The 20,843-nt window shown below is 40.4% G+C and overlaps 1 protein-coding gene across 1 annotated transcript in view; it reads right to left on the minus strand.

Annotated features, from left to right (window-relative positions):
• LOC126277959 (28S ribosomal protein S24, mitochondrial) overlaps positions 1-20,732 on the minus strand; it is a 24,790-nt gene extending 4,058 nt beyond the window's left edge. Inside the window, exons 1-2 of the mRNA XM_049977581.1 lie at positions 20,569-20,732; positions 19,942-20,134 (exon numbers count right to left, since the gene is read on the minus strand). Of these exons, the coding sequence (XP_049833538.1) occupies positions 19,942-20,134; positions 20,569-20,598 (223 nt within the window). The 5' untranslated portion in view covers positions 20,599-20,732. The remainder of the gene's footprint in view (positions 1-19,941; positions 20,135-20,568) is intronic.
• Positions 20,733-20,843: the final 111 nt, after the last annotated feature.

The following is a 20,843-nucleotide window of genomic DNA, read 5'->3' on the forward strand; positions in this document are numbered from 1 at the left end:
GGGACACATTAAATAATTTTGATATTACAAAGAAGTCTGAACTGAATGTAATAAATGCAAACTATCACTTTAATTTGCTACCAACAGTACATTAATTTATATTTTATTAGTACCTTCTAAGATGTAGGAGTGCAGGCAGGCATACAAGGCTCCATCAAGAGTGAGCAAGTGATAGCTTTCCTGGACCAACTGCACTAAAGGGGGGGCAGTGTACAGCATACAGAGGCTCTGAATGACACAGAGAGTTGGAGCAAATGAGAATTTAAAAGCCTGTGTCATCAGATGTACCGCATGGCCTGATACAGGGCAAAGAGCTCCGCTGTAAATACTGAACAGTGGACTGGAAACTGATACCAAAAAGCATCTGTGACAGCGATGAAGGCACACACGACACCACAGTCAGCCCCAGAGCCATCAGTGTACACAAAGGCATTATCGTGAAGTTTCATGCGAGGGTCAAGAACCTTACAGTGATAGAGCAAGACTGGAGTAGTGTCCTTAGAAGGAGAGTGGAGTCCAAAGTGAACACTGGCTGGCGTATGAAGCCAAGTTGGGGAAGGGTTCACACCCATTGGGAAAGTGGCTGGTTAAGCCACTGAAGCAATAGCCAAAAGTGAATTCCAGGAGGTAACGGAGAAGAGAGATGCGCCCCATACTGGTGGTCAAAGGACTCATCGAAGGAGGAGGCACGGCCGGACAACCAGCATGCACATCTGCCAAGGAGAAAGTCATGTCGGTAGGACAGCAGTTGTTCAGCAGCTTCTTCATACAGATTCTCAGTGGCCAACGGATGCCCTGGTAATGGATGGTATTAAGAGGGTGTAAGAGGGACGGACTTGCAGATACTTAAACAAAACACTCAGTCGAATTAAGAATGGGCAGTTGACTGGTACAAACGGAGGAGGGTAGTACGTTCTGCTCCCCAGGAAGTACCACTGAGGACACAGAACATTAAGGGACCACATACAGAAGGCTGCCAGGTAAAACGTTTGGGGAGGGGGAGGGGGTGGGGGTGACCAAGGAAGTTTCCTACTGAAACTTAGTCAAATCAATTTTATAGATTCAACAAATGGAAGAGCAACATGCCAAAGATGTAACGGTGGTGGAGGGAACAAATTGTGCCAACAGAAACTCATAAAAAATGCTTGGTCAATTGAAAAGCAAAAGCCCCTGTCAATGCTCCACAAGTAAGGACAATCAAGGCAACGTGAAGAACTGCAATAGATGGCAAAAATCACCACCGAAAAGGGAGTCTGAGATGCTCGGAGGGAGACAGGCCATTATAGGGTTAATGGCGATATCTAAGAAGACGACGCTCAGAATGTGACCCTGAGGCACAGTTTTTCTGGATGAAGGTGTGACAATGCATACCATACCACAATGGATACTGGAGCATGTATTGGGCATATTCTTCTAAAGGTGTAAATGGTATGTATCAAATGCCATTGAGATTCTACAATATCGATCTACATCTCCACACTGTAGATATGGGACAATGTCACTTTATCTGAGGGCTAGCATAAACAGGAATCAAAGAGTGACTATGGTGGTACCTTCTCACCTTGGAACTAAAGAATCATTTCTGTTCTAACTCTGTACATAATAATGCACCGCGGCACAGGATTGCCAGTGTGCTACATTTTTAATATTATGCCAATGGCATTTGTGCAGACCAGCCACCAGAGGCCACCTTCGGTGGGGCCACAGGACTTGTGCACAAGGCACAGCATCATCTGAACATTCTAGATGAACCCTCCCCTTTGTAAGCGCACTGCAGCATGCTCGCTCACTCTCTCATACTACGTTCGTATTTATTGACAGCACCTGCTTGTATCAGTGCCTGAATTGTTTCTATGTTTGTGTCTACATTCTCACCTATTGTTTGCTTGTATGTAGAAGAATAAAGTTTGGCTCATTGTGGTCTTCTGCTGTTTAGGTCTTACAGTACGACAACTGGCTACGAGTGTGACATTCACTTCCATGTGCTCAATCTACTTTGTTCATCCTTCAGTTCTTCTGTCCATGGAGGCAGCCCTCCAATCCCCCTTATGAAAATGCACCCGAAGATGGAGAGTCTTATGAGAAATGGCTTTGGTAACACTCCCTCACTGATGGAAACATGTGTACGGCTCTGTTTCTTTCTCGGATTTCTCCTCGGATCTGCCAGTTGTGCCAGTTAGTCCCACTCCTGGAACCTGCATCTCTTTCTTTTAACAAAATGTTTACCTTCTTGTCAAATTACCACTGTAAATGCACACACGTCAGTGCAGTGTGTGGAGTTCTATCATTGTCATAAACAGCCCCACCAGTCCTGCCAGCCTCAGGCACAATACATCATCTTTCCTATGCTGATTCTACAGTCTGTTACACAGTCATTTGGTTGACTCTGACAGGGAGTTGCATCAATACATTATAGTGAGAGAATCTGTTTTTGGCTGAACCAGTAAGTATTTCTCAGTTCTTCAACGTCTCCGTGTGGCTGCTGATCAAACTGAAACTTTGTGCGCCGCACTGCAGAGTGACAGATTCAACAACAACGAGACAGGGACACATGCCCTAAGCACTGGACAACTTGCAACAACTGCAGCAATGGACATACAGCATCTGCATGTCATTCCCAAACCCATTCTTTGGACATAAAGATGGATGTTAATTGTCCGTCTCTAGTGGGTAGGAATCAAATTGTTTGCTGATGTGTGATGTGATGGGCAAAATGCTCAGACTACAACTGGGCAAGGGTGCAGTCACGACTTACTGAATTTATAAACTTATGTGGACTTGAGATCTCCAGTGACTCATGTTTGGCAAGTTACAACAAGCAGCATATTCCAAATTTGGGTCAATTCACAGCTCCCAATATGTATAAATCTGTGGTTTGTTCCTTGACTGTTCTGTTAGTTGATGATGTGGGCAGCGATAATGTGTCTGGTGTGTATGATTTCAATGTTTTTGGTTTTTCCATTTCAGATACAGGTCACCTCGTTTCTGACTTGGTCCCTTACGGGTAGTTGGAATCTCTGTGTTCCGAGTTCTCATCTCTTTTCTCTGATGGGTTAAGTTGTGCCACTAATTCTGCAGCCTACATTACCCTGGAAGCTATGGCATGTCCGCATTTTTTTCTTGCACACCCTATTCCCAAGTGGACTCATAATTTTAACAATATTATGAAAAGGGAAGACTCTTCAGCAGCCAGAAGCCATAGTCATGCGAGAGCTACACGCACCCAGGTTTAATTTCCATACATTAGTCCTTTGACGTCAGCTGCACTTACTATTCATGCTTGCTCCAACATTTTTTTCTATTCAAGGACTGCCTTATATGCCTATGACAACAGTCCACATTTTGATATCCTAACATGCTTCTCGAGTTCATACAGAATTATGCAAGTGAGATTCGGAGTCTGGCCAACATTCTCCGCACCCTTCTGCATATGCTCATACCACCCCACCAAAACTTACCGGCTCATTCCTCATCACGGTTTGCTTCTGGCCCCACAGTCTGGGCTGGGGTTTAACAGCTGACTGAAGTGGATTCTGTCCATGGTCCACAGTTGCCAAGGCTGCCATCTCCGTATGGTGTGCACCAGTAATGAGCTGGTGACATGCTACCACAGCCTGTTGCGTCCTTGCACTGCAATGAGGCTGCAGTCCGTTGCCACCTCCATCTCCTAACTTAGCATCTGTCCTGGGCTCACGGAGCATCCATGCTGCAGGGCACACCTGTTATCCTTGCGTATGTTGCCACCTTCTACCTCTCCTCTAGGATTAGGATCCAGCCCCCCCCCCCCCCCCCCCTCCCCAGCGCCTGCTGTTGGGCCTTCCTACAATGATTCACCACCACTGGCTGCGGTAGAGACTTCACATGTTTCAACACCTAGATTCCCGGCATTCCCAACCAAACAGCCAGTGCTTTCACTATCACCACAGTTCCAACGTATCCAGGAATCGGACGCAAGCATACAACCTGTGCCCTTGTTACCAGTCTTCTCTTATGGTACTTTCTGGTGACAGAGCAGCCTTTGCCCAAGAGGGGAAAGGTGCTGTAACTCTGTACATAGTACTTGAATATGTAGTGTGGCACCAGGCCGCTGGTGCATTACACTTAGAATATTCTGCCAACAGCACCTGTGCAGCCCAGCCACAAGGGGTCACTGCAGCAGGCCACATGACAAAGCATCCATTTTGCTGTATACTAGAGTCCTCCTCCTTATAAGCAAAGTGTTCATACATATTGTTGTTTCAGTACCTGGATAGTTTCTATGTTTGTGTCTACATTCCCAACTGCTTGCTATTCACTTTTATGTAGCAGAAAAATTTGTTTCATTTTCGCCATGCTGTTGTGTCTCACAGCATGGCAGAATTTTTGAAGGTGGAGTAGCACAGGATATGAAGAGCAAGGAGAAATATCAACATTAAAGATACATTAATTACTCCAAGAATCTGTAATATTTTCACCGAAACTTTTCCTGATATACTCTAGACACCCTATTGCATTTCCAAGTGGAGACTGCTGAAGATGCAGGCAATATGAGGTGAGGAAAATGCTCGAGTCCAATTTTAGAAAAGCCACTTCGAACCCACACTACACTGTAGCAAAATAAGAAATCTAAATGGAGCAACTAGAAATTCAAAAGTCTGCCAAATGATATATTGTAGAAAGTAGTTGCACCACAATTACCACTGCAGCTGCTAGTAATGGAACACAAAGAAATGTCTCACAACAGCAGTGTGCATCTTTGGCTTATTAAAGATTTTATGACCCCAGTCAAGAGCTTTATACTTTGGAAAACGCAGCAATTCACACCACAACTGCTTAACAGAAACTGGGATTGGGAGAAGTGGAAGTTACTTTAAGAAACTATGCCTACATAGGCTAACACAGTTAGTGAAGCATGCAATTTAGCTCTGGGGTAAAATAAATTCAACTTAACTAAATGGGAAGAACACTGTGACAATAGAAGTCCACACAAGAAAGTGGCTTTATGTACTGCATAAGGAAATAAGTCCTACCCAAGATACTTCCAGCCCCTCCTGAAGTGGTGTTCTGCTGTCCATCCAACCTTCATAAAATGCTAGTCCATCTCTATGCCCCTCCCATCCCCAATCCCCTACCACAGGGATCATACCTTTGTGGAAGACCCAGATGTAAGACCTGCCCAATCCACCCACCCAGCAGCACTTACTCCACTCCCATCACTGCTTATTCTACCCCATCAGTGGCCAGGCCACCTGTGAAAGCAGTCACGTTATATACCGGTTCTGCTCCAATCACTGCACAACATTTTACAGCAGTATGACAACCAATTAGCTGTCAACTGGGATGAAAGGCCTTCGCCAAACTGTTGCCATAAACAAGGTGGACCATCCGGTAGCACAACATGTGAGATTTCAATAGCTACTTCACAACCCGAGCCATCTGGATCATCCCATCCCCCCCCCCCCCCCCCACCACCACCACCACCTTTTTAAGCTACACAGATGGGAGCTATCCCTACAACAGAACATAGAACATTCACTCTGGTTACCTCCATGGCCGAAACCTAAGGTAACAAGGTAACTTGCTAACACCCCCCCCCCCCCCCCCCCACACACACATCCAGCAAACAAAACAGAGAGAGAGAGAGAGAGAGAGAGAGAGAGAGAGAGAGAGAGAGAGAGAGAGTCCTACAAGCTTGAAGGTGGAAATTCATTCCGAAAGCTTGCAAGCTTTGTAGCTGTTGTTTGTGTACCTATTGATGATGTAGCACTTATGCCTTTCAGTGAGTTATCTCCTTTATTCTTAAATAATTCATAATTCTCAACCACAACTTTCCACACATTATCATGTTATAAAATACCCAAATGGAAATGAAAACTTGATTGTCATCAGAAACTTAAATGCAAGTGTAGAGGCAAGAAGAGGTGACTGTGGGCAAATACAGACTGCGAAGAAGTAGTGGAAGAGGAGCCCAACTGAATGAGTCCTGCTTGCAGCACAAAAAAGTTGTAAATATTTTTTCCAATTCCCTTGGCAGAGGTGATACTGTCCTAGAGGCCAAAGACGATTTAACCCTCAAGGGGGTGCACCAATGTATAAAGTGTGCCAACCACAAATAACATTTTCTTGTACCATTTCATTGTTGTTTAACAATTTTGAGCCCATGCCACTCGCTTCATCACTGCATCAGCTAACACAGTGGTAAGTTGTATTTTTATATGTCCAAGTGAGTAGCAATAAGAAAACAAACAGCGAGCCACAAGAGGGGGAAAAAGGGAGAAGGAAACCCAGATTACGGGCCAGCAACAAAATCTCATAATGAGGCAGTTGCCTATGAGACAATTAGTAATCAAATAAGCAGTTGTCACCTGAAGCAACTGTGCTGTTTAATTCATTGAGTTATTGATTACTATGGGGTAACACTTGCAAACAGCCGGAGAGTTATACAATAGAGTTTATTTTGTAACTGTTTAACTGAAATTGTTTAGCTCATATAATGCAAGTTTATTTTATCATCATTGAATTAAACTAATATTAAATAGTGATTCTGCTCACGTATGTTTGCCTCGGTAACACAAAGACAGCTATTTTCAACATGTGTATGAATTGCCCACAGTTAAGGATGCTGCGGGCTATCCGCTGCAGATATAAAAAGAAGTCACAAATCAATCACGATAGTTCCACTTCAATGCACATGTCAGAAGAGAGAGATGCTGAAACAGAAGTGGTTTACAAAGTGTTATCTACAGAAAACAGGCAACTTCACTATGTATTTATCACAGAGTAGAGAAAAGAAAATGAGAACAAATCAAATTTGATATGTACAAAGCAGTGAAGGTGGAAGCCTGGAAAAATTAAATCCAAAACAAGAGAAATGTTGTTCAGGTTATTAAAAAGCAGACTATGCAAAACACACAACTGATGTAAAAGAAGAAGTTAATTACAGAAGACTATGAAACAATATCAAAGATAAAATAGTAAAGAAAACTTTCTGAAGGAAATAGTGAAGTAGCTATAGAAAATATGAGAAATGAAGGATGATGGAGACAACAGAACACTAAATGTTTAAAAACGGAAGACAAAATTACAATGTTCCCACAAAACTGATCAAGAATACTGGCAAGTGTGTGAAATTGTTCAATCAACCTGCAGCCTTTGCCATGGTTAGTCAGTTTCTTAACTGAAATGCGCAAGTTGATGCGAGAGACTCCTGTTCAGAGCTTTTTCAAAGTTTCTGCATGCTTTACAGTACCTCATGATGGCATCGTCTGTCAAAAGAAAGCAGATTAATTTTTGCTATGGAACAAAGGTTGAGCACATTAAAGTGACTGGATAAGGAAGAAAAGGTAAGTGCAATGGCTAGGCACTTTAGAGTACAATTGGAGACTGGAAGAGGAAATGGACAGAAATTGAGTCTTGTTGCAGCATTTAAGCGAATTTGCACAGAAACATTGACAGAAAGAAAAAGTACGGCATATGTTTAATCCAAAAAGAGAGAGTGGATGCCATTTAATGCAAAAACCAGTAGATCCCTGGAAGAGCAGTGCAATGTTTTTAAGAACAGTTTCGTGAAGTATTTGTTCCATTGGTTGAGCAGATTTTACCATCTAAAAACCTGCCAAGGAAGTTTATCCTGATCTTGAACAATGTGGCTTTGCACCGGCTCACTGAATAGTTAAAAAATGAGAACATACAAGCAATGTTTTTCCCACGCAGTATCACAGCTTTATGCCAGCCTATGGACCAAGAAGTTTTGGTTAGTCTCAACAGAAGATGTAGGCACAAGCCGTTATCATCCCTTCTTTCTGCTACCGATGATGATCAAGAAGTAAAAAAGTCTGACTTGTTAGATATTGATGGATGGGTGGTGAACTCCTGGAATGAACTGACACTAGTCCATTCCAGAGGGATAAAATCTTGATCACCGGCGAAATAAGATCCTTGAACATTATGATGAAAAAAATTTCAACTTCATTGAGCTCGTGAACAGAGTTCCTGGATACGAAGAACCCAATGAAAATGAAGTCAAAGAGTGGTTCCAGAACGATGCCAAGCAATATGTGTCCAATTGCAAAATTATCGATGTTGTCACAATAAATGAGGAAACTCACAAAAATGATGAAGATGCTGACATTGAGGATTCTATTCTACAAGACCCTACAATACCACATACTGAGAGACTAAAGGCTCTCAGAACTGCCCTTCAATGTTTTGAACAGCATAGTTGTCAGTAATGGACTTACTGTTTCATCATCATCTTTGCAATGAAACAACGGAACGCAGAGTGCCGTGAGGAGAACGACAGGACATTACACATTTCTTTTTTTAAAAAAGGCCAGGTTTTTTTTTAAGTAGACTAGTTAATTTTCCATTACAGAAAGCTTTATGCCTTCATAAAGTAATTTTCTAAAGAATGTCTTATCAGTTAATTACTGTATTCATTAATTTTCACCAGGAAGGCTATGCTTCATAAAGTAATTTTCCTTTGATTTAAGGAGAAACTGAAATAATCGTTAGTTACACTTATATGTAGTTCATGTGTTAATTACAAGACACCAATGTATTTGACACCATTGTGCGAAGACTACATCTAAAAGTAGCTACTTTCACTTGTGCGTCCAGAGAAGGTTACTAACTATTCTTTCAGAAATGCTCTTCTTTTTATCTTTGGTTTCCCATTCCTCATATTATAGATGACAATTTCATTCATTTATAGCAGTTTGGTTCATTATATCACAACAGACTCACAATGATCGCCAATTTGATGCTTTTTCTCAACCAGAGTGAGTGTGTGTGTGTGTGTGTGTGTGTGTGTGTGTGTGTGTGTGTGTGTGTCAACTGAATATGATTATCATCTTCTAGTTGCACTGCACAAAAGCATCAAAGTAGGTTTTTTTCCACTTCCTAGCTGCAGTGCTTTGTGGATACAATCAATGTTAGTTTTTTTTTTTTATTTTATTATGTGTGTCAAAAACAAAGAAGTGTCTTCAGCCTTTTAGGCAATAAAGGATGTGGCAATTCTCACTTGTTTTGCTGAACAGCATCTACTACTGGTCTTATGCTCTTGAACCATTTAGTGGTATAGGGGCACCAATGAAAGCCAATTACTGACATACGTTTTTATTGGTGCCATGACTTGGTTACCTCAAGGTCTTCAGATTATTGGCACATGGTGCTGCATTAAGCATGAATCAAGTTTTTGAATCGTTCACTATTACAATCTTTATCCATATTTATGTTTACTTCGCATGTAAACCCCGAATCCCGGCAGATGTTTGGCAATAGACAGAACTCAAAGGGAGTATCAGGCCAATTCACACAGGGCATCATGTAAAGTCGGGGTGCATTCACAGTGTCCACATTATGTCAATTCACTTAGCCCACTACCGAACGATGAAAGTGAGGTTATCAGTTACCATCCATGATACAGAAAATCAGAGTATAGTACTGGAATTGTGGAACTAACAACGATAAGGATTATTAATGGATAAAGCAAATTTTGTACCATATATTCTTGGTCAGTTTCCTGTGGCAAAATAGTGAGAATTTAAACAACATTTCAAACCTACTGACATTTTATTTGCTAGTAAAAATATACACACCCCACAATATCAAACAATATTTATAAGGGAATAAATAAAGGCAGTTGTTTTTTTTCCTTACATAACTAATAGCGCCATATGCAGCTATATTTTTCTCCTTCATTAGAACTGACTTTTTCACTTAAAATATTATTTAATGAAAACTGCTTCATCAATTTATGTTCTTATTTACTTACAGTGCAAGCATCAGCTCTGTTCTGTTATTGTGAAACCTAAATAATTTTTTGCTTTCAAATATCTGACATCACTTGTAGAAAAACACTTGTGGAACATCTGGAATTTGCCATGAAAACAATGCACTATAATTATGTAAAAATTGACTGGAAAATTCCCAGCACATAAACAGACCACCAAAAATATAGCACATAAGCTGACCACCTGAAATGGACGAAGAGTGGTTGAATTCTGCAAGACATTCAATCTTTAGCCACATCAACAAACTTCAAAAGGAACCATCAGAACACACAACATGGAGATCATCGACCACAATTACTGATGCATTTCAAATTGATGATGAAACAATATCTTAATCACACCATAGAGAAATTATGAATGCCCCAATCTACAGAATGCGAACACAGGATTAGGCCATGGCCAGCCTAGAACAAACCTCAGAGGTTCACAAAAAAAGAAGATAAAAATTTCCAAATTTGACACTAGCAGTATCCAACCAGGAGATCCAGAGAAAAAGCAAACAACTGGCAACAGAAGAAAATTGAACGAAACAGCACACACACACTAATTCCTCTACAAAACAGAAAATAACACCTTCGGTTGAATGAGGAACGTGACTATACAGTACAATCTCAATAAGGTGCAAACACTAATAGGAACAGCAATAAGATAGAAGACAATTACAAAATATTGTTGACAAAGAGGAAAGAGACAGCCAAATCAATCTGAAAGAATAAAAGGAAATATGAAAATCATAACTAGAAGGAATCAAGAAAGACTCTGAAAGAAACTGACAAGTTCCATGCCCTCTTTTGCGTGTCGCCTCTCATTTTCATCAATTATATTAATGTTTTATGTCATTGCACAGTGGTAACAGGCTGAATAAGGTTATTCTAATGAGAGTATTTATACTGAGAGCTCAAAATACTTTTCACTTGATTGCTATGCATGTTGGGAACTGTACGTGGTCTTGCTTTTAGTTTCCTCTCTTACTTCCCTTGGTGGCTCGCGCGAGGCGAGCAGCAGAGGACGCAGCACATTGCGTTTCCGGTGGGGGGGCTGCACTTCCATGAATACTGAGAGGGTCATACATCAATGGTCTTGAGCGACCGGCGAGTGACTGATCTCAGTCGAGTTTCGCCTATTGTAGGCAAAGCGAAATGACATGCTGCCCATCTGAGTGTCACCGCAGTTTGTGTGTTTACCGTTCTGGCACATCTCGAACAAAGAGTGCTGGCGCTGAGTGACTGTCTCACCTCATGATTTTAAGATCTGATCTTCGTCGGAGTCAGACGGTCTTGTGACTTAGTCACCCTTTTTTGCCAGAACTTAAAATTCTTGGACTGCCTTCGAGGCCAGGGGTTGAAACAGTTACTGCAAAGCAGAAGTTGGCACCTACATCATCAGAATGCTGCCTACCGACAACATGCAGCAGGTTTCAGGACTGGTAAAACATTTTGCGGCTCCAGCATTGTAGGACCTATCATTTTTATATGAAAGTCCTCAGTAGCATACATGCTCGCTTTGATACAAGTCCACCTTCCTTGTTTCTCCATGTGATCCCATTTGAGCTCTCACTACTAATCACAATACTGCAGTACAGTCAAGAGAGTAATGTGTGATTCATTAGGATCTCCAATCATTATCGTCGATCTATTGCATCACAGAGATTAAGAGCCCCTTGTTCTTGAGCCAACTCTTATTCTCATAATAGTTCAGTATAACCCACCCTTTAGCCTACTGTTTGTATTGACATTGAAGCACCTTTGTGTTTTGACTTATAATAAATCACACTGTAATATTTAATCTGCATATTATTTAATAGATAGATGCAGAATCTCATTTTCTGTCGTTTACTATGATAAAATTCCTTTTTCCTTTACTGAGTAGATAATGATTTTTATTAAATTATTGTGAGTCTGCATTCCTTATTTTACCAAGTAGCAGGGTCCACCATCAATTCCTTTCATTACCATTGTGCAAATAATCAATAAGGTGGTAGGTAAGGAGGGGGTCGAGTGCATGTCCAGTTCTCATGCAGAGTTCGCCAGAATTAAAGAGGTACAAACTCTTCTCCACCGTGGCACCTTGCAAAATAACATATAAAATGTCTATAAGAAATTCCAGAAAATATCACAGTGAAAAGTTTGATATGTACTTCTTTTGTAAATACACTGAAGAGCCAGAGAAACTGGTACATCTGCCTAGTTTCATGTAGGGCCCTGCGAACACGCACAAGTGCTACAACTTGATAGGCGTCTACTCGACTAATGTCTAACAAATTCTGCAGAGCACTCCATAATTCTGGAAGAATACCAGCGGGTGGAGATCTCTTCTGAACAGAGCCTTTCAAGGCATCTCAGATATGCTCAATAATGTTCATGTCACGCGAGCTTGGTGGCCAGCAGAAGTGTTTAAAACTCAGATGAGCATTCCTAGAGCCACTCTTAAACAATTCTGGATGTGTGGGGTGTCACAGTGTCCTGCTGGAATTGCCCAAATCTGTCAGAAAGCATGGACTTCAATGGATGCAGGTGACCAGATAGGCTGCTTATTTATGTGTCACCTGTCAGTGTCGTATCCAGACTTATCAGGGAACCCATATCACTGCAACTGCACACACCCCACACAACTGCAGAGCCTCCATCAGCTTAACAGTCCCCTACTGACATACAAGGTCCACAAATTCATAAGGTTGTCTCAATAGTCCAATGTCGGTGTTGACGGGCCCAGCCGAGGTGTAAATCTATGCTATGCAGTCATCAAAAGTACACGAGTGGGCTTTTGACTTCGAAAGCCCATATCGATGACTTTTCGTTGAATGGTTCACACGCTGACACTTGTCGATGGCCAGCACTGAAACCTGCAGCAATCTGAGGAAGGGGTTCACTTCTGTCATGCTGAACACTTCTCTTCAATTGTCGTTGGTCCCGCTCTTGCAGAATCTTTTCCCGACCACACCGAGATTTGATGTTTCACGGAATTTCTGATATTGATGGTACACTCATAAAATGGTCGTACGGGAAAATCCCCAGTTCATCACTACCTCAGAGATGCGGTGTCCCAACTATAACATTCAAACTCACTAAAATCTTGTTAAACTGCCATTTTAGCAGCAGTAAAAGATGTAGCAAATACATTGCAGCGCATACTTGAATGAAAGTGCACTTTTTTTTTACGACACTGTAATACAATAATTAAACCAGAATCACTAATTTTTAACAGGGAAACTGACAATCAAAACAGTGAGTAAAAGAAACACAAAATCAGAGGAAAAATTCTAGGCTGAAAATTTTACGTGAGCAACACTGACTCTGAAGCAGTCAGGAAATCATACAATCCACAAACATCCACAGTGACATTAATGAACACAGGTTAAGATTCTATGGACACATCATAAGAATGAACTCACAAAGACTTACGATCAAATAGTCAATACAATGTAAAAGGGTAGATAAAAAATCTCATCAAGCAGCAGCAGAAGCAGGGGAACACACACAAAAGGGTTTAACTTTTGCAAGCCATTGGCAGAAGAGTTAAAGGGAAAAGAAGTAGAGTGTAGGGAAACGGGTACAGTGCAGAAAAGTCACCCAGAACCCAAGATGAAGGAGACTGACCAGATGAGATGTTTTTTCCTCTGCTGCTGCTTGGAGAGTTGATTTTTTATCTATCTACTTAAATTACATTGTCAATATTCATTGTTATAAAACAAATATTCAGTTATTTTGACAACATGAGCAAAGCTAAAATGGACACAATAAAATGGATTGGTGAGATCACAACTGATCTGAAACGGGCAGGAATTACTTCACAAGACTAAAAAAAATTCACAAATGGAAAACTGACCAAGAGGAAAAAGAAAGGAAAAGACTGGGATTACATGGTTTGAAGAAAGCCCACAGGAAGATAATGAAATATGGGCACAAAAGGAAGTCAAATGCCTGCCTCTAATTACTTTGCATAGTTCTAATGGGTTTATCTGCAAATAATAACTAAAACTGGTTAACCCCTTAATTTCACACATGACAGCACCTTCAAAACTTTCTTCCAGAGAAACTTCGACATGGTGTGGTGGTCGATCGACATTCTATTTGAATGCTGCCATTTGAAATGTACTGTTGAACGTTCTGCTGTGACATAACAGCCAGTGTGATTTGGCTTTGAAAGTATTTTGAATTCTCAATTTTTCCTGAATATCACAAACTGAAGCTGTGGCTCTTCTAGCCTAGATGGTTTGCATGTCATTGAATCTCAGACATTCTCCTAAAAATTTTAATCTCTTCAGCAACATGGTTGCTCCATAAATAGAATTTCCAAAGCTGACAGACCAAAACATAAATTTCTTTGAAATTTTCTTTGCATTCAAGACAAATACATCAAGATAAGGACTGTCAGAGCTCACTTTTGGAAGTGTCATTAAGATAACTTTGACAGACACCAGTTTCTTGAAGAACTCCAGCTACATCATTTCTTTCACTTGCTATATCGGCAGAACTGTATGGTCAATAACTAAAATGGGCTACCTACATTTCTGCGCTGCCTCTTGGCACCTAGCAAATGAGTTACCACATTCCTAGCTAACGGTTGGCCTCATCTGTCTGCTCCATATGTCTCCATTCCCCCATGTACCATGCACCTTGCTGTTTGTGAAGAAGCTTGCATGCCTCAGTGATACAGATAGACACAAAGCCCACACCTGCTACAGTAGTACAAGTTTATAAGCAAACTAGCTCTGCAGATGATGAAGAAATTGAAGAAATGTATGATCAAATAAAAGAAATTATTCAGGTAGTGAAGGGAGACAAAAATTTATTAGTCATGGGTGACTGGAATCCGAAAGTAGGAAAAGGGAGAGAAGGAAACGTAGTAGGTAAATATGGACTGGGGCTAAGAAATGAAAGAGGAAGCCGCCTGGTAGAATTCTGCACATAGCATAACTTAATCATAGCTAACACTTGGTTCAAGAATCATGAAAGAAGGTTGTATACATGGAAGAACCCTGGAGATACTAAAAGGTATCAGATAGATTATATAATGGTAAGACGGAGATTTAGGAATCAGGTTCTAAATTGTAAGACATATCCAGGGGCAGATGTAGACTCTGGCCACAATCTACTTGTTATGAACTATTGATTAAAACTGAAGAAACTGCAAAAATGTGGGAAATTAAGGTGGTGGGACCTGGATAAACTGAAAGAACCAGAGGTTGTACAGAATTTCAGGGTGAGCATAAGGGAACAATTGACAGGAATGGGGGAAAGAAATACAGTAGAAGAAGAATGGGTAGCTATGAGAGATGAAGTAGTGAAGACAGCAGAGGATCAAGTAGGTAAAAAGACGAGGGCTAGTAGATATCCTTGGGTAACAGAAGAAATATTGAATTTAATTGATGAAAGGAGAAAATATAAAAATGCAGTAAATGAAGCACGCAAAAAGGAATACAAACGTCTCAAAAATGAGATCGACAGGAAGTGCAAAATGGCTAAGCAGGGATGGCTAGTGGACAAATATAAGGAAGTAGAGGCTTATCTCACTAGGGGTAAGATAGATACTGCCTACAGGAAAATTAAAGAGATCTTTGGAGGAAAGACTGACAGTTGTATGAATATCAAGATCTCAGACGGAAACCGAGTTCCAAGCAAAGAAGGGAAAGCAGAAAGGTGGAAGGAGTATGTAGAGGGTCTATACAAGGGCGATGTACTTGAGGACAATATTATGGAAATGGAAGAGGATGTAGATGAAGATGAAATGGGAGATATGATATTGCATGGAGAGTTTGACAGAGCACTGAAAGACCCGAGTCAAAACAAGGCCCCGGGAGTAGACAACATTCCATTGGAACTACTGATGGCCTTGGGAAAGCCAGTCCTGACAAAACTCTACCATCTGGTGAGCAAGATGTATGAAACAGGCGAAATACCCTCAGACTTCAAGAACAATATAATAATTCCAATCCCAAAGAAAGCAGGTGTTGACAGGCGTGAAAAATACCGAACTATCAGTTTAATAAGTCACAGCTGCAAAATACTAACGTGAATTCTTTACACACGAAGGGAAAAACTGGTACAAGCCGCCCTTAGGGAAGAGCAGTTTGGATTCTGTAGAAATGCTGGAACACGTGAGGCAATACTGACCTGGAACACGTGAGGCAATACTGACCCTATGACTTATCTTAGAAAATAGATTAAGGAAAGGCAAACCTATATTTCTAGCATTTGTAGACTTAGAGAAAGCTTTTGACAATGTTGACTGGAATACCCTCTTTCAAATTCTGAAGGTAGCAGGGGTAAAATACAGGGAGCGAAAGGCTATTTACAATTTGTACAGAAACCAGATGGCAGTTATTAGAGTCGAGGGGTATGAAAGGGAAGCAGTCGTTGGGAAGGGAGTGAGACAGGGTTGTAGCCTATCCCCGATGTTATTCAATCTGTATATTCAGCAAACAGTAAAGGAAAATGAAGAAAAATTTGGACTAGGAATTTAAGATCCTGGAGAAGAAATAAAAGCTATGAGGTTTACCGATGACATTGCAATTCTGTCAGAAACAGCAAAGAACCTAGAAGAGCATCTGAATGGAATGGACAGTGTCAAAGGAGGATATAAGATAAACATCAACAAAAGCAATGCGTGTATAATGGAATGTAGTCGAAGTAAATCAGGTGATGCTGAAGATAATAGATTAGGAAATGAGGCACTTAAAGTAGTAAATGAGTTTTGTTATTTGGGGAGCAAAATAACTCCTGATGGGCGGAGAATAGAGGATATAAAATGTAGACTGGCAATGGCAAGAAAAGCATTTCAGACTAAGAGAAATTTTGTTAACATTGAGAATAGATTTAAGTGTCAGGACTTCTTTTTTGAAGGTATTTGTATGGAGTGTAACCATGTATGGAAGTGAAACATGGACAATAAACAGTTTAGACAAGAATAGAAGCTTTCGGAATGTGGTGCTACAGAAAATGCTGAAGATTAGATGGGTAGATCACGTAACTAATGAAGAGGTATTGAATGGAATTTGGAAGAAGAGGAGTTTGTGGCACAACTTGAAAAGAAGAAGGGACTTGTTAGTAGGACATGTTCTGCGGCATCAAGGGATCACCAATTTAGTATTGGAGGGCAGTGTGGAGGGTAAAAATCGTAGAGGAAGACCAAGAGATGAATACAGTAAACAGATTCAGAAGGATGTAGGTTGCAGTAAGTACTGGGAGATGAAGAAGCTTGCACAGGATAGAGTCGCATGGAGAGCTGCATCAAACTAGTCTCAGGACTGAAGACGAGCACCACCACCACCACCACCACCACCACCACCACCACCACCACCACCACCACCACCACCACCACCACAACAACAACAACAACGTCTCCAATTCTAATTTGCTATGAATTCACTGAAACATTCAGAAGTCCAGGCCTGTAGGCTGATTATCTTGCACTGGTCCAGCTTCTTCATCACCACGTCACATTCCTCCACAATATATGATGGATCCTCATCCATGTCATCCCCACTGGAAAGGCTCATGTTATTGTCACTGTCTTTAAGACACTCTGTAAGTTACTAGTTACCTATATCATCTATCAGCAGACTGGATGGAAAAAAGATCATCAAAGTAAAGCACAGTAGACACATTGGGGTAAACAGCACCTCTTGAGGGGTATGCGGAATGTGCAGTGAAGCGCAGGCAGAGCTGAACCGACGAAACAAAATATTGGCTGGTTGTTGTAGTACTATCAAGATTATTTAGATGCTGACAAATATTTGCCAAAGTTAAAAGCATAATAAAGAAAAGGAGTACAAGTAGGATGTAATACACCTCTATGTGCCTCTCCAGGCACACAACTGACACGAGAGATTCAGAGTACTGTAGAAAGCAGGCTTAAAATACACAGGCGTGTACTGATACTCTGCATCTATGGAAATGAAGTAGCTGTGATTGGAAATTATCATAAAGAAAATGCAAAATTGCAACAGATGTGGAAAAGGCTATGTTCTTTCCTCTTGCTAAATTCAATTTCCAGTAACTCTGTCAGTTTATATCGGCTCTAGTTGTTTGGTGTACCACCCGTTTGTTTATATTTACTTGCAATTACCACCGAAGAGTTTATCTATTTGTAACATTGATTAATTTTGCTCCTAAAAACATATTTCTGTTTAATTGGAGAAACGAGAAGACTCACTGTAGAGTGAAACTGTGATGTGTTCTCTCAGCAATCTAGAACCTAGTATCATACATCACAACTGGTCAGGTCAATCTGACGACAGCATGCCACTTCCTGTCAGGAACTTTAGAATTGTGTTGGTAAAGCTTTAGTAGGGGTCGATAACTGTCTAAGAAAGTGTATGTTGGTAATGCATGTGGGATTACTAGAAGTTATGAGAGCAGAACAGCGTATTTGTATTGTCAATGACTAAACATTTTTGTGTTGGCAGTTGGAGAAATATTTAATATATCAACAATCTTAACACACTGGGTGCTAGAATGTGATTGAACTGAATTTTTAGAGTTAAACACTTCATTTGTAAAGGCAAAAACATACATAGTAAGTAGTTGAACACGGAGTTTTCATTTCCTGCTGTGTCGTTTTTCTACTTTTGATTACACTGCAGGACTCTGAATGCGAGTAAACAGAAAACAATGTAAAATGAAACTACCACCTTCCAAATTAATGAAGGCTACACTACAGACAAGTGTCACCAGACCCTACATTTCACATTTGTATCGTTACCAACACCCAACGAAAACTACCGCCTTACATCTAGACCTCCAGCTGCACTACACATCAGTGTGTCATCGCAACACACATTCCATTTGAGATAAAATCATTAATATATTTTGTCAACATCGATAGTGCAAAACGTGTGTGTGTGTGTGTGTGTGTGTGTGTGTGTGTGTGTGTGTGTGTGTGTGTGTGTGTGTACATTTTACATATACAAGCTGTCTCACATTTCGTTTGCATGTCATAGTGTGAAACTTACAAATAATTGTCAAAAGATGGCTAAATAGCCTATGTACTGAACCCAAGCACAAGACATAAGTAGTATAAAGTAGTTAAGATGTCTTCAGCCAAAACAAGCATTCTAATATTACTATAGTACTATTGAGTCTAAACAGTTTCTTCAGGCATCTCGCAGAAGTAAACTGAACCTACCAATACAAGATGACTGCTTTGAAGCACGAAATAATGATAGGGTACAACATATGATGTCATTGTACATAGAAATAAATAAAATAATATTGACAATATCTGCTTCGCTTCTACGTTATTGACTGGAACTCAAGTTGTGCTGCCAGACAAATTTGTAGTCCAGCCCAAGGTCTAGTGTAGCTAGCAAGATAACAGTTTAGTGAGAGTTGGTAGAGCCAATGAAGGTGATGTTATGAAAATAATTGTAATTTTTGAATACTTTTATTCTGGCAGTGTACACACAAAGCATTTAGCATGGGGTGCATACTACAAAGAAGAACTGATCTGGCAAAGATACAATTGTTCTTGCTGTGGTAGAGCAGTGATACAATTGGAGGGTAGACCCAGGGGTTCTTCGTCCCCGCAAAGTCATTGGTCAAAGCCCACACTGTCAGTGGTTTCAGTTAACCCCCATTGCTCAGTAGTAACAACAGAAATGGGGCGTTTCCTGGTAATGCTTTTTCTAGAGACAATAGAGCAAACAAACAACCATGACAGTCATAATACAGCAAACATATTACACATATGAAATGTATTTCACTATTCACTACAGAAAAAAACAGTAGCATTTTCTGAAATTTGTGTTAGAGTTTTGCATAAAATGACAGATTTTACAATGCCCACCTACTACTGTCACCATGTATGACAATCCAAACTGAACACATCTGAATGGGTCACTGATTCCAGCCCACTGTAATGCAATTTAAATCTACACCTATTCTGAATTATTTCATGGACAGCTCAGTCCTAAATAAAAGTAGTAATTTTATACAATACACAGCAATGTTAGTGCTGGTTACTATATGAGAATGAGGTTTTGGTAGAAATTATCTGAGAAAAATTTACATAACTATCAAGATCTCAAATTAGTAGTCTTACTTTCAAGTACATTCTGTTGTGAATAAGCAGAAACACTACTTCTATATGACAAATATAAACAGGAAACACACTACAGGAAATTAGAAATTTCATTAAAATAAGTGCCAAGCAGAAGTACTGCACTCACAAGTGTTCCAAGAATTCCAAGACTTCCTATGTCCAATGTAATACGGAGGATTAGCCATCTCGTAGGTCAACGGTCTGTCTCTTTTTGGTGTAATTCTGTATCGCCCTGCTTGCACCCTTTCGCATGCTGCTGTTATGTGGAAATAACACTGTGTCTGGCGTACAAGCGTTTCCACTAGGCGTGGCTTCAAAATCTGTAACGAATATCATGAAACAAGTGATTGGCGTTCTCCCCGCGTCACTCGTCATTTTGATTAATGACTTATACCTGCAACAACTTTTCATATCAATACACACTAACGGTACACATAAAACAATGCTTAGGAAGGAACGTCCAAGGCATAAAACTTTTTCTGCCAATAACTGCATTCACTACAATTCTACTGCATTTATGTTATAAATATAACGTTAAAAACTATTATCCAACGGCACAGTTTACAACAACGTAGTTCAGAATCGGATGAACTAAGTTTTAAGAAATCGAAATAAAGGGTGGTTCAGATTTATGTCAACATATATCTGCCTTGGCTGCATACAGTATACTTAACGACGTTACAATAAAACACATTTACAGGGAAAAATAATTAAACGGACACTGAAGAAATAATAACTCCAGAATATATCTTACATCAGCGCATTTTGTATATGCCCCTGCCATAGTCACAACACTCTTTGACCTCGAAGATGTAACATTCCTCCTAATCAGCTGAGTTAAGTAGAAAGGTGACCATTCACCATAAACACTTGCAGTGCTGTTTTCTCATGTACCTGAGTTTATGAACACGACCGGCACATCAGCTTACTATTTCTGAACCAAAATAACACCGTTACCTCATTATCACAAGAACTGTAATATCTTCGCTGTAAAATTCACAGACGTATTTTCATTTTTCCTGTTTCAGT

The sequence above is a fragment of the Schistocerca gregaria genome, chromosome 6 (genome assembly GCF_023897955.1).
Source record: "Schistocerca gregaria isolate iqSchGreg1 chromosome 6, iqSchGreg1.2, whole genome shotgun sequence".
In the NCBI taxonomy this organism is placed as follows: Eukaryota; Metazoa; Arthropoda; class Insecta; order Orthoptera; family Acrididae; genus Schistocerca; species Schistocerca gregaria.